Consider the following 13,118-nt stretch of genomic DNA (forward strand, 5'->3'; position numbering starts at 1 on the left):
CATGGAAGGCCTTCCTGAAGAGATCTACTTTAGACCTACTTCAGTGCCTGATGCATTCCAGTGCCTGACATTTTATGACAAATAAATCAGGTGATTTTTGAGCTGAGGTTGGATGACAAGGAGCAGTTAGTCATGTAATGATTGTCTCCCTGTAGTTCTAGATGTCCTACTTGGTAAGATGAAAGCCATCATTTCTGGCTGTCCCTTTCCTTCATCACTCCTGTTTTACTTTTCAAACTCTGTCACTGGCATCTTAACTTTCACAATAATGTTTCTCTATAGGACAATTCTAAATGTTGAAAACCAATAAGGTTTACATTAAAGATTACATGCTTATGACTGTGTTGCTGTTCTCTCCACAGCAAAACATGCTGTAGGGCTACCTCTTCTCTTCTCATAACTTCTCTGCAACACTATCATTCATTTTGCAATCTGTCCATACCTGGGATTGGCAAACTGTTCTGGTGTAAAGGACCATATTGTAAATGTTTTAGGCAAGTACTCCACTCTGTCATTGAAGCCTGAAAGGAGCCACAGACAATACATAAAGGAGCCATGATAAAATTGTATTTGTAAAAACAGAAAGCAAGCCGTAGTTTGCCAATCCCAGTATATAACTTTAATTTTATGTTACTAAAGATACTTATATTCTGCTTATAAAAATAATATAATCTTATTATAACTCTTAGCATTTGTACATAAATTCTAAAATCTGAAATGCAATTAACAGCACTTACATTATGACTTTGTAAATATTATTTCCTAGATAACCGAACAAGTGTGATGTGATTACTTTCTTCAATATGCATCCAATGCAATGACCAACTCATATGCCTTTCAAAGCAAAATGCTTCTTCTATTACAAAGTATTATGAACTCTACATATGCATAACCTAGCTTTAACAAGTACCAAAACATGGCCAACTATGTCTCCCATGTATGTCCCCCGCTTTAGTCAAGGTAAATTCCAGACAAATAATCTTATTCTTGCCTGTTATTTGTGAAAGGTATTCTCAACTTTAATTATGTTCTTGAATTTTTTTGTTTTGACAATTCTACTTAAATTTTTTTTTTTCAAGACATAGTCTTGCTCTGTCACCCAGGCTGAAGTACAGTGGCACAATCTTGCTCACTGCAACCTCTGCCTCCCAGGTTCAAGCAATTCTCCTGCCTCAGTCTCCCAGGTAGCTGGGATTACAGGCGCCCACCACCATACCCGGCTAATTTTTTGTATTTTAGTAGAGATGGGGTTTCACCATGTTGGCCAGGCTGGTCTCGAATTCTTGAGCTCAAGTGACCCCCCCCAGCCTCCCAAAGTGCTGGAATTACAGGTGTAAGCCACTGCGTCCAGTCATTTTTTCCCTAAAAAAGAGTTGCATTATAGTTAAGATGTACTGTATGGCAGTACACAGCACATTTGGTGGTACTTACAGTGGTATGTTTTAAAGAGGCAGTGCACAGAACAAATCTCTTACCTGCATATCCAATTCATGGCATCTTTGAGCAATTTCTTCCTTTGCTGACAAAGCTTCATTTAGTTCCTCTGTAGTTTTCTTAAGCTGGTTAGAAACAAAGAGATACACATTTTAATATGAAGTGGTAACAATTAATAATTTGTATGTTCAACACGGAATTAAAACATTTCCCCCCTTTCTTTCTTGAAGAGGGAAGGGTAAAGGAGGAAATCAAGAATCCTGTGGAAGAGTACAAAGACAGCACTTTTAACTTTAAATTAATTTCTTTTACTCTGTCTTGTCTTTTCCGTCCTTTGAATTTGGCTCATTCCCCATATCAAGTTTTTTTATGCATCTTTTTCGATTTAGACTACCTGGTTCTTGGTAAGGATAATTCTTTAATAACTGAGAAATTTTACCTTCGTAAAATATGTATGTGCTAGAGGAATAGGGATTTTAATTGTTAAAATATGCAGCTAGAACATTTCAACACAAGTGTTTTAGTCATATTAAAATCTTATGCTAGGGGTGGGGGAAGAAGAGTCATATCAAAATCTTATGGAAGGGCAAGGGGAGGGATAGCATTAGGACAAATACCTAATGAGTGCAGGCCTTAAAACCTACATGATGGGTTGATAGGTACAGCAAACCACCATGGCACATGTATACCTATGCAACCTGCACATTCTGCTCAGGTATCTCAGAACTTAAAGTTAAAAAAAAAAAAAAAACTATCAAAAACTCTTGTGAAAAGAGTTAGAATATGATGAAAATTTGCATCTCCTGAGATTAAGAAAACAAAAACATTCCTGAAGGAAAAAATCTTATGTTAATTTGTGTAGCACCATTAAAAAATTTATTTACTATCAACATAAACCAAACATTCCTGAGTTATATCTCATTACTATATAAACTCTTTAAGTTAGCAAAAGCATGGAAAAAAAACTGATTAAAAGAAAATTTTATTGTCTCTTCATTTCATGTGACCAAACCTCTGTGTAGTAGACAAAAAAAAAAAAAAAAAATTAAAGCTTGGGTGAAAATTGCAACATGTCCAAAGGTTTTTCTGCAAAACATTTAGAAACCATGAGGAGGGAGTGAAAGAAGACAAAGAAAACAAAGATTTCTATTCATGTATTGCATGAGATGTACAAAACAGCTTGAACACAGAACTTGAGAGTATAATTAACACTTCATTAAGAAGTGATATTTAGACCAGGCGCGGTGGCTCACGCCTGTAATCCCAGCACTTTGGGAGGCTGAGGCTGGTGGATCACAAGGTCAGGAGATCAAGACTATCCTGGCTAACGGTGAAATCCCGTCTCTACTAAAAATACAAAAAAAATTAGCTGGGCATGGAGGCAGGCGCCTTTAGTCCCAGCTACTCGGGAGGCTGAGGCAGGAGAATGGTGAAAACCCAGGAGGCGAAGCTTGCAGTGAGCCGAGATCGCGCCACTGCACTCTAGCCTGGGTGACAGACTGAGACTCTGTCTCAAAAAAAAAAAAAAAAAAGGAAGCGATATTTAAAAGTACAAAGTAACTTTTCTGTTAAAACCATAAAAATACATTGCAGGATTCCTTTAAAAATATAGTTCTTTAGAGCATTTAGTTATTCACTACTTCACAGAAATGAGGGGTGGGATGGAAAAGACATCTTCAACTGCCAAAAGGAAATAAAAGGTAAGTATCTTTTGCATTAGATACAAATCATAAAAATAAATTCATGTCATTTTCCAGGAATTTGACATGTCATTTTTCAAGAAAATGACAACTGTATATTTCATTTTTCTAGCAAATGACATGAATTTATTCTTATGATTCATATAATCATAAGCTGTAACAGCTATTGTGTTAAATGTGGCACATTGTTATTACTAACAGAAAAATAAAAATTCATGATTAGAAAATAGGAGTCACAATAAACTAAAAAAATTAACCTATTTCAAAGTAGGTTATGCCATGGCACTTTAATTGCAAATGCATTTTATTACAAATTACAAACTTAATTATAAATGTGTAAATCCCATTAGTAAAATAGCTTATGTACTTAAAATTTTAGGTAAAATATAAAGAATTATACCAATATAATCTAAAAGCAATTTTAACCCATTCTTCTCATTACAACCTTTTCATGAATAAAAACAATGTAAAATTATATACCTGGCGATCAAGATCAACATAGGCATCGTTTCCAGCAGAGACAGGAGATTCTTTACTCATCAGCTGAAATCAAGATTTAAATGACTATAACTATAAGACAAAAAAGACATTCTACATAAAATACTTAACATAAGAAAATACCCAGCCACTATAAAAATATAAAAATCAAAATGAAAACACACATGTAAAACACTCTGCCCTACATTCAAGCTTCTGAGTCTGGAACTTTTTTTGTCCCCACTCCAGAATAATGCCTTCATTTAAAATTAGAGGGCTGGGAGGCAGAGGCGGGCAGATTATGAGGTCAGGAGTTCAAGACTAGCCTGACCAACATGGTGAAACCCGTCTCTACTAAAAATACAAAAATTAGCCAGGCATGGTGGCGCCCACTTGTAATCCTAGCTACTCAGGAGGCTGAGGCAGGAGAATCACCTAAACCTGGGAGGCGGAGGTTACAGTGAGCCGAGATGGCAGCATTGTACTCCAGCCTGGGTGACAGGGCAAGATTCCTCTCAATAAATAAATAAATAAATAAATAAATAAATAAAATTAGAGGGCTATCAGCACCATAAGACAGGGCAAGAGAAAAAGAAGTAAATAAAATAATACATTGAATTAGAGATCTAAATTCTGATGCTCTTTTTCACTGCAAGCCTAGTAATAAGAATCTAGTATTACTTCTTCTTATCAAAAAACAAGTCATTAAAATTAAAATGTGGCTACACACTTAAAAATAGTGGCTTCTCACTAAAAATAGCAATATTATTTATTTCTAAAGAATAAATGTGGACAACATCAGTATTAGCGAAAATTACTGGCTAATGTTTAATGATAACACACACACACTGACACCCTAACCCTTATGTTGCAGAGAGAAGATCCAGAGATCTTCTGGATCTCTGGGGAGAAGGGAACAGAATTCTGGTTATGACAACTGTCAGGGAGAGACTCAAATGGTCCCAGTCTCCTGTTGTTTCCTTCTTATGTTCTGTTTTAAAGACAAAAGGGAGAGGGACAATCAGTAATGTGGGGATGTATAACTGGGTGTGGTGGTACACACCCTTTAGTTCCAGCTACTCGGGAAGCTGAGGTGGATGGAATGCTCGAGCCCAGGAGTTGGAGAATACAGTGAACTGTGATCACAGCTGTGAATAGCCACTGCACTCTAGCCTGGGCGATGTACTGTTGAGATCTTGTGATTCCAGCAATAGCTCTCAATAAAAATCTAGGTATCCTACTTTGAGCACAACCATCTCTCATTGTAGGCCTCTCATTATATTTTATCTGTTCCTCAACATCAGTAAGACTTCTGGGCCCCATCCTTCTGTACTTTCTCCTTGTCTTTCAGTCTTAGCCCACCGTTTCACTTTCTTCCTCACTTAGCTCAGACTTGATAGTGAATGCAGTTGATTTCTTCTGCTAACATTGTCTACCTCCCTACTTTTGATTCCTAGGTTCATCATTTGTTTAATCAATTATTTTCTCTAGATTTCATGTCTTTCTATGACTTTTGTCAATATTCTCTACTCTCCTCTGACCTCATTTTTTCTGTCAAAATCTCAATCCAAGATTAATCCAGCTACAACTGCCTATATGCTACATACACCCTGACTGCTAAAGCCACCTCACAGTATAGATGGGGAACTGGTTCTAGGACTCAGGCATATATCAACATGCACACACACTCAAGTCCCACAGGCAGCCCTGCAGAACTTCCCTATGTGAAAAGTTGGTCTCTGTACATGTGAGTTTCACATCCTGCAAAGACAGTATATTCCATCTGTGTGTGGTTGTAAAAAAAAAAAAAAAAAAAAAAAAAAAAAAAAAACCTGCGCAAAAGTAGACCTGTGCAATCCAAACCTGCATAAAATAGACCCGTGCTGTTTAAGGGTCAACTGTATTGAGAGGGTAAAAAAATTTTAAAACCACAAAACTGGTGTCATTATTAATAAAGTTTTTAATCTCAACTGGGCCTTCAATGCTACTCAAAAAGCATAGCTGTTTTCCCCAGCCAGCAGCCTCATTTTCATCAGAGATTATTCCACACTGTTCCTGCTTCTCAAACCTCACCAACTCACCCACACTCATCATCAGACTATCTTGCCTTCAGATAAGAATTTCCAATACCCTAATTTACAAATTTAGTGACAGGCATGCCCACCCCTTCCTTTCTTCATTTCTGTTACAACACACGGGCTCTTCTCCTCACCCAAGGCTAATCCCCAACTGTGCTTTCAACTCCATCTCTTCCAGCATCTCCTATGAGCCTTATGCTTTATGAGGCAAGAGACCATGTCTATCTTTTTCATGGTTGTATCCGTAGTGCTGACTACAGTGCTTGGTACATACTGGGTACTCAATAAGTATTTGCTAAATGAATATGCAAATAATAGACATATTAAAACTCTAATTGGGATTCTATTTTACATACAACTTTATATCTTGTTCTGGTCATTTGACATTTAAAATTTTTTCCTTCTGTCCTAAGATACCCTTTTACACATTTTTATCAACTATGTAATATTCCATCATATGGATGTACCACAATTGAAACACTAGCTTACCAATGGATATACATTGTTTTCACATTTCTGTTAATACAGAATAGTTTGATAAACATTGTTGTGTCCAGTCTTGGTCTGAGTTTTTAAATAATTCCTTGGGATAGGTTCATAGAAAGTCACTTGGTCACAGATTTAATTTAAAAAAATTCCTAGTTATAGATATACCACCTGTTATTACAGAAAAAAATTAAAATATAGAAAAGGGTAAAGAAAATTCGGGATAGGTTCATAGAAAGAAAGTCACTTGGTCACAGATTTAATTTTAAAAACATTCCTGGTTATACATATACCACCTGTTACTACAGAAAAATTTAAAAATATAGAAAAGGGTAAAGAAAATTCAGCTATTTGGAGAGTTAACATTAAGTAAGTTTATTTGTTTTCCCCTCATCTTAATGTTTAACAGAAATGGGATCATATTGTTCATGTGCTTTCTATCTACCTTTTTAAACCTAGTATGAGTTTTCCCTTATGTCATTAAATATTTTTCAAAGATATGCTTCAATATCTATGCCGGTATATTGGCATACCATAATTTATTTATCCATTGTCCCACCACTGGGTAGTTATTTCTAATGCTTTAGTACTAGTAAATAATACTGAAGCACACTATATTGAGGGGATACAGCACAATGGTTGTAGGTATGGGCTCTGCACTCAGACTGCTTAGACCTGAGTGCTATCTCGGTCACTACTTCCTGTGTGAACCTGAGCAAGTTATTCAGACTCTCTCAGTTTCTTTTTATAAAATGAAGACAATAATATACACCTCACAGGATTGTAGTGAATTTTCCTTTATACTGTGATAAATATACATAACAAAAATTGCCATTTTAATCATTTTAAGTATAAATTCGGAGGCATTAATTGCAAGTGTACAGAAATTTAAATGAGCTAACAAATGGAAATTGCTTAGTCACAGCCCAATCTAGTATATAGTAGATGCTAGATAAATGCTTGTTATGACCACTATTACGTATCTTTGTATTTTACTTTTTCTTTCTGAGATGGAGTCTCGCACTATCACCCAGGCTGCAGTGCAGTGGCGCAATCTTGGCTAACTACAACCTCCACCTCCTGGGTTCAAGCCATTCTCCAGCCTCCCGAGTAGCTGGGATTACAGGTATGTGCCACCACACCCGGCTAATATTTGTATTTTGAGTAGAGACGGAGTTTCACTATGTTGGCCAGGCTGGTCTTGAACTCCTGACCTCGTGATCCACCCGCCTTGACCTCCCAAAGTGTTGGGATTACAGGCGTGAGCCACCGTGCCTGGCCGTATTTTACTTTTTTTTTTTTTTTTTTTTTTTTTAGGATAAATTCCTAAAAGTGGAATTACAGGATCAACTACAGTAAGGCAGAATGGTTGGTGGTCCTCTTATTCTTTTCCCTGCTCTTGCTTAGTAACAGAAGCCTGGAATTTTGGTTGGATCCATGACTATCTAGAATAAGGACCCCATTTCCCAGACTCCCCCATGTGGCTAGGTGGGTAATATCTGGCTAACAGGAGTGAGAATTCCTGCAAATTTACTTGCAGGAGGTGGATAAACCTTTCCTCAATCCTTTCTGCTGGCTGGAAATATAAACGTGAAAGCCAGCACTGAACCACTAGCTGGGAATCACGTATTAAGAACGGCACAGCAGCAAGATGGAAGAAAGCTGGGTTCCTGATGACTATAAGAGCCTCCACACCAACCCAGGACCACTTGAGAGCAAATTAAACTCATATCTTGCTTGGGTAACTATAGTTTGATATTTTAACATGACCAATCTAATCTTATATAAAAGGGGATAACATTTTTAAAAGATACACCAGTTTGCATTCCTGCAATCAGTGCTGACTACTAAACCAAAGAACTCGTTAAAAGCTTTGCTGGGTAATAAAGAATTTCCCTAGAGATAGGAGTTGTCTTTGCTATTCGCAGTGGGCCCCTAGATAGTTTAAGCTTAAGAGATGACTCCAGATAGGAGTTGGCCACTCCAGAAAGACCAATCATGTGATCAGAAGGCTGGGGCTTTGTTATCGGCCTGACCTCTGGGAAACAAAGGAGGCTGAAAATTGATTTGGACATCATGGTCACTGATTAAATCAAACATACAGATGTAATGAAACCCCAGCAAAGATTCTGGATATAAAAGCTCAGGTAAGCTTCTCTGGTTGGCAATACTCTGCATATTGCTACCATGGGGTGGGGTACAAAAGAAACTGCATTTGGGACCTTCCCTGACCTCACCCTACGCATTTTTTGGTTTAACAGAAACTTAATCCAGAAATGCATTTAATTTTATTTGTATCCATTTGCTGTAATAAAGCTGTTATCCTTCCTGACTTCTGTGAGTTGTTCCAGTAAATTACAGAATGCGTGGAGATAGTGGGAATCCTTGAATTTGTAAGGCAGTTGGTCAGATGACAGGGTGGACTGGAGACCTGAGCCTGGAGCTGGTGTCTGAACTGTGGGCAGTCTGTAGAGAGTGATACCTTTAAATCTGTGATGTTTGGCCTAACTTTGGGTAGTTGGTGTCAAAAGTCATTGCAAGATTTTTTAAGCACAACTTCATCTTAATTTGCATTTAATTGAATATTTTTCATGTTTTTCTTTTTTTTTTTGAGATGGAGTCTCGCTCTGTCGCCAGGCTGGAGGACGGTGGTGCGATCTCAGCTCATTACAACCTCCGCCTCCTAGGTTCAAGCGACTTTCCTGCCTCATTCTCCCGAGTAGCTGGGACTACAGGCATGTGTCACCACACCCAGATAATTTTTGTATTTTTAGTAGAGACGAGGTTTCACCATCTTGGCCAGGATGGTCTCAAACTCTTGACCTTGTGATCCGCCTGCCTTGGCCTCCCAAACTGCTGGGATTACAGGTGTGAGGCCATCGCACCCGGCCTGTCTTTTATATTTTTCTTTTTCTTTTCTTTTTTTTTTTTTTGAGACAGAGTCTCGCTCTGTTGCCCAGGCTGGAGTGCAGTGGCCGGATCTCAGTTCACTGCAAGCTCCACCTCCCGGGTTTACGCCATTCTCCTGCCTCAGCCTCCCAAGTAGCTGGGACTATAGGCGCCCACCACCTCGCCCGGGTAGTTTTTTGTATTTTTCAGTAGAGACAGGGTTTCACCGTGTTAGCCAGGATGGTCTCGATCTCCTGACCTGGTGATCCACCCGTCTCGGCCTCCCAAAGTGCTGGGATTACAGGCTTGAGCCACCGCGCGTGGCCTGTCTTTTATATTTTTCTATGTTAAGTGCATATTCATGTCCTGCATACACTTTTCGATTTCCCTTAAGGGTTTCTTCCACTGCTTTTATGATTAAAAACATTCTCACATCCTGAACTTGACCAGCTATTAATCTCTATTTTATTTTTACTTTTACAGTCTTAGGTTTTACATTTAAAACGTAAATATTCATCTAGAAATTGCTTTGGGAATGGCTGGAGGTGAAGATTCATTTTCTACCAAACAGGAAACCACCAGTTAAGTGTGAGGAAGACTGCTGATTTAAGATAGATATTTGGCCAGGCGCCATGGCTCACACCTGTAATCCTAGCACTTTGGGAGGCTGATCACCTAAGGTTCAGGAGTTTGAGACCAGCCTGACCAATATGGTGAAACCCTGTCTCTATTAAAAATACAAAAACTAGCCAGGCATGGTGGCATGTATCTGTAGTCCCAGCTACTTAGGAGGCTGAGACAGGAGAATTGCTTAAATCTGGGTGGCAGAGGTTGCAGTGAGCCAAGATCATGCCATTGTACTCCAGCCTGGACGACAGAGTGAGACTCGGTCAAATAAATAAATAATATATATTATTTATTATTAGCTTTAGGAATGAGTCTGCTATTACTATTTCATTAATGGCACTTCAAAAAATTAGGAATAGTTGGCCGGGCATGGTGGCTCACACCTGTAATCCCAGCACTTTGGGAGGCCGAGGCAGGCAGATCACGAGGTCAGGAGATCGAGACCATTCTAGCTAACATGGTGAAACCCCATCTTTACTAAAAATACAAAAAATTAGCCAGGCATGGTGGCACACACCTGTAGTCCCAGCTACTCGGGAGGCTGAGGCAGGAGAATTGCTTGAACCCAGGAAGCAGAAGTTGCAGTGAGCCTAGATCTCACTGCACTCTAGCCTGGGTGACAGAGTGAGACTCTGTCTCAAAAAAAAAAAAAAAAAAAAAAAAAAAATTTAGGAATAGTTATATCTATATCTGCAAAATAAATGTTTAAGATTTAAATAAAATTGGAAAATTTAAATGAGTATGATTTTTTAGAACAAAAACAAGAAAAGTTGTATCATAAATGCAAAGTAAAAACTCTTTAAAAATGAGGAGAATCTCTTTCAAATTTTTCTACTTGTATTATTTATACTCACGTTCACTCTTTAATTTTTCATAAACTATAAGCATGAAGCTCCAACATACCTCTTGAATGGCTGTCATGACAACATGTTGAACAGATTCCTCCATCATCATAATGGCTTGGATGTACTCTGAAAACAAGAACAATCTGGAATGTCACTGTTCAAGTTAAACATGGTCAAGGCAGTTAAGGCTCATACTTCATAAATTCTTATAAGTCGTTCCCCTGTGTTTTGATTCTTCCTAGGAATCCCACATACACCATTAAATGTATTGGTAAAGTCCGAAAATCACACTATTTATCTTTCCTTAAGATCTTTTATTTCCCTTTCAATATTCCTTCTAAAGTTGAGGCTACAGCTACAGGTCACGAGAATGGAATATTGGCATGAGTCCGTGCCAATGTAAAACGATGAAATGGTAACGCCTGAAACCAGGATGGAAAAAACTCCGTATTTTTTTTTCCTAAAATCTAAAAATTATCTTTCACATTACTCTTTGCTACACAGTTAAAAAAAAAAACTGAATTCTGTGCTTTATTTTTATGTGACATCAACGTGCTGCATTAATTTCTGCCTTAATATTTCCTTTTTTTTTTTGAGATGGAATCTCACTCTGTCGCCAAGCTGGAGTGCAGTGGTGCAATCTTGCCTCACTGCAACCTCCACCTCCCGGGTTCACTCAATTCTCCTGCCTCAGCCTCCCAAGTAACTGGGACTACAGGCGTGCGCCACCATGCCCAACTAATTTTTGTATTTTTAGTAGAGACCTGGTTTCACCATGTTGGCCAGGATTGTCTCGATCTCTTGACCTCATGATCCGCCTGCCTCGATCTCCTAAAGTGCTGGGATTACAGGTGTGAGCCACCGCGCCCAGCCTGTTTTAATATTTTCTTCAACAGCAAATAAAAAAAATGAAACTGAGAGCTGCTTAGGACAAAGAATTGAGATGAATTTAACATACAAATTGATACCATAGTTAAACAAATATTGTATAATCCCAGGCTTTAAAATAATTATTGACTGGTCTAAGGGTAGTGAGTTATGACAATTGACTGTTCACGGTTACAGATGAACTCCTTGTTCTATTACTTCCCCCTTCTCACTAAGGCACTTGAACAGTCAAACACAAAAAATAAAATGATCCACACCTCCAATAAGCTAAAGCAGCAACTTCATCAAATTCATCCTCACTACTGCCAAAAAATAGAAAGATCTCTTTGTTACTAGTAATGACAAACTTGAAAATAATTTCTTGCCTTCTAAAAAAGCCCTGGAAGTAGTTTTCATTTCTGAATCCAACAACGGATTACAAAAGTGATATTAAGGATAAAAAGGCAATAGTCCAGGTGGACTCCAACAAATACGGTAAATATGTTGCAGTAAGAAACACATAAAAGAGTAAACTAATTAGGAAATTTTAGGCTCAACGTACCTCTCCAACCCCATACATCCAAACAACATATACAATAAAACCTCACTCCTTGAGGGGTCTTACCATGAAAGACCCCTCAAGAGTACTTTGATAGCTTCAAAGTACTCTTTTGACAAGAGATTCATGTAGCTGAAATGACAATTGTAATCCTCTACCCAACAAAGGATTTAAAATAAATGAGGTATTTTTACAATACTATTAAATTATGACTTCTGGTTAATGCTAAAGCTTTAGTTTATCAGAAACACGTTTTTAAGGAAGTATTGTCCTAAGGCTACTTGTACCCAATCAATTGTTTGGTTGTAAGTACAAATATACATAACACGACTAAATCATAGGCATTGTTCTTAAGCCAACAATAGGAATATCATAACTTAATCACTATTTAGTAAAAAAAAAAAAGAATTCCTTTAGTCTGAGCTCAATTTTTAGTTTTGCTTTCTTAATGAGAATCACCCTATGAGTGTTGGGATACAGAAAGGGAGATTTTAGATGTTCTGTTCAAAAGTATCGAACACAGAATTCAAAGGCTATGGAGAAACCAGCATAGGTAGGATGACTAAACAGCTCTAAAAGTAACACTGTGAACATGGAAGAGAAGCAGCAGCGGCACTGATAACGGGGAAAGAGAATTTAATGACAGCCTGTTGAAAGTGAAGGAAATAACAGTGGACTCCAGGGGTGAGGGGTTAGTAGGTGTGAGAGGGGAAGCGTTAGTTAAGAAGCGGTGTTGCCACGTCAAGGCCCTTCCCCGCGAACACCGTAAAATGCTAAATGATAAAATGATGATGAGAACTAAATTACAGTACAGTTTTTTAAATAAAAAAATTTATGAATCTTTAAAAGTCCAAAATACAAATGATATGATATTACTGGGTGTGTGTCTATGAGGCAATGCTGGAGAATGAGGTGTGCTATGTGAGGCAGCTTATCCTGAAGACTTCATCTAAAATTCACAGCATAGTTTATCACAGGGAATATTAAGTTTAAATGTGGAAGAAACATGAGTTTTTGTCCTTGTCTGGCCTCTCACAGGTAGGAAGTATTGGGCATGTCACATAACACTTACGAGTCCCAGCTTCCTGGTCTGTAAAAAGCATTTTTAGGTACCAGACAGAAGGAAGATAATAAATAATAATTATTATTAGTGTGT

At 37.9% G+C, this 13,118-nt stretch overlaps 1 protein-coding gene across 4 annotated transcripts in view; it reads right to left on the reverse strand.

Annotated features, from left to right (window-relative positions):
- The window catches only part of HOOK3 (hook microtubule tethering protein 3), a 137,619-nt gene that overhangs the window by 61,984 nt on the left and 62,517 nt on the right, over positions 1-13,118 (reverse strand). For all 4 annotated transcript variants that reach the window (XM_030938111.1, XM_030938112.1, XM_030938109.1 and 1 more), the window contains exons 6-8: positions 10,595-10,662; positions 3,615-3,677; positions 1,476-1,559 (exon numbers count right to left, since the gene is read on the reverse strand). In XM_030938111.1, the coding sequence (XP_030793971.1) occupies positions 1,476-1,559; positions 3,615-3,677; positions 10,595-10,662 (215 nt within the window). The remainder of the gene's footprint in view (positions 1-1,475; positions 1,560-3,614; positions 3,678-10,594; positions 10,663-13,118) is intronic.

The sequence above is a fragment of the Rhinopithecus roxellana genome, chromosome 9 (genome assembly GCF_007565055.1).
Source record: "Rhinopithecus roxellana isolate Shanxi Qingling chromosome 9, ASM756505v1, whole genome shotgun sequence".
NCBI lineage: Eukaryota > Metazoa > Chordata > Mammalia > Primates > Cercopithecidae > Rhinopithecus > Rhinopithecus roxellana.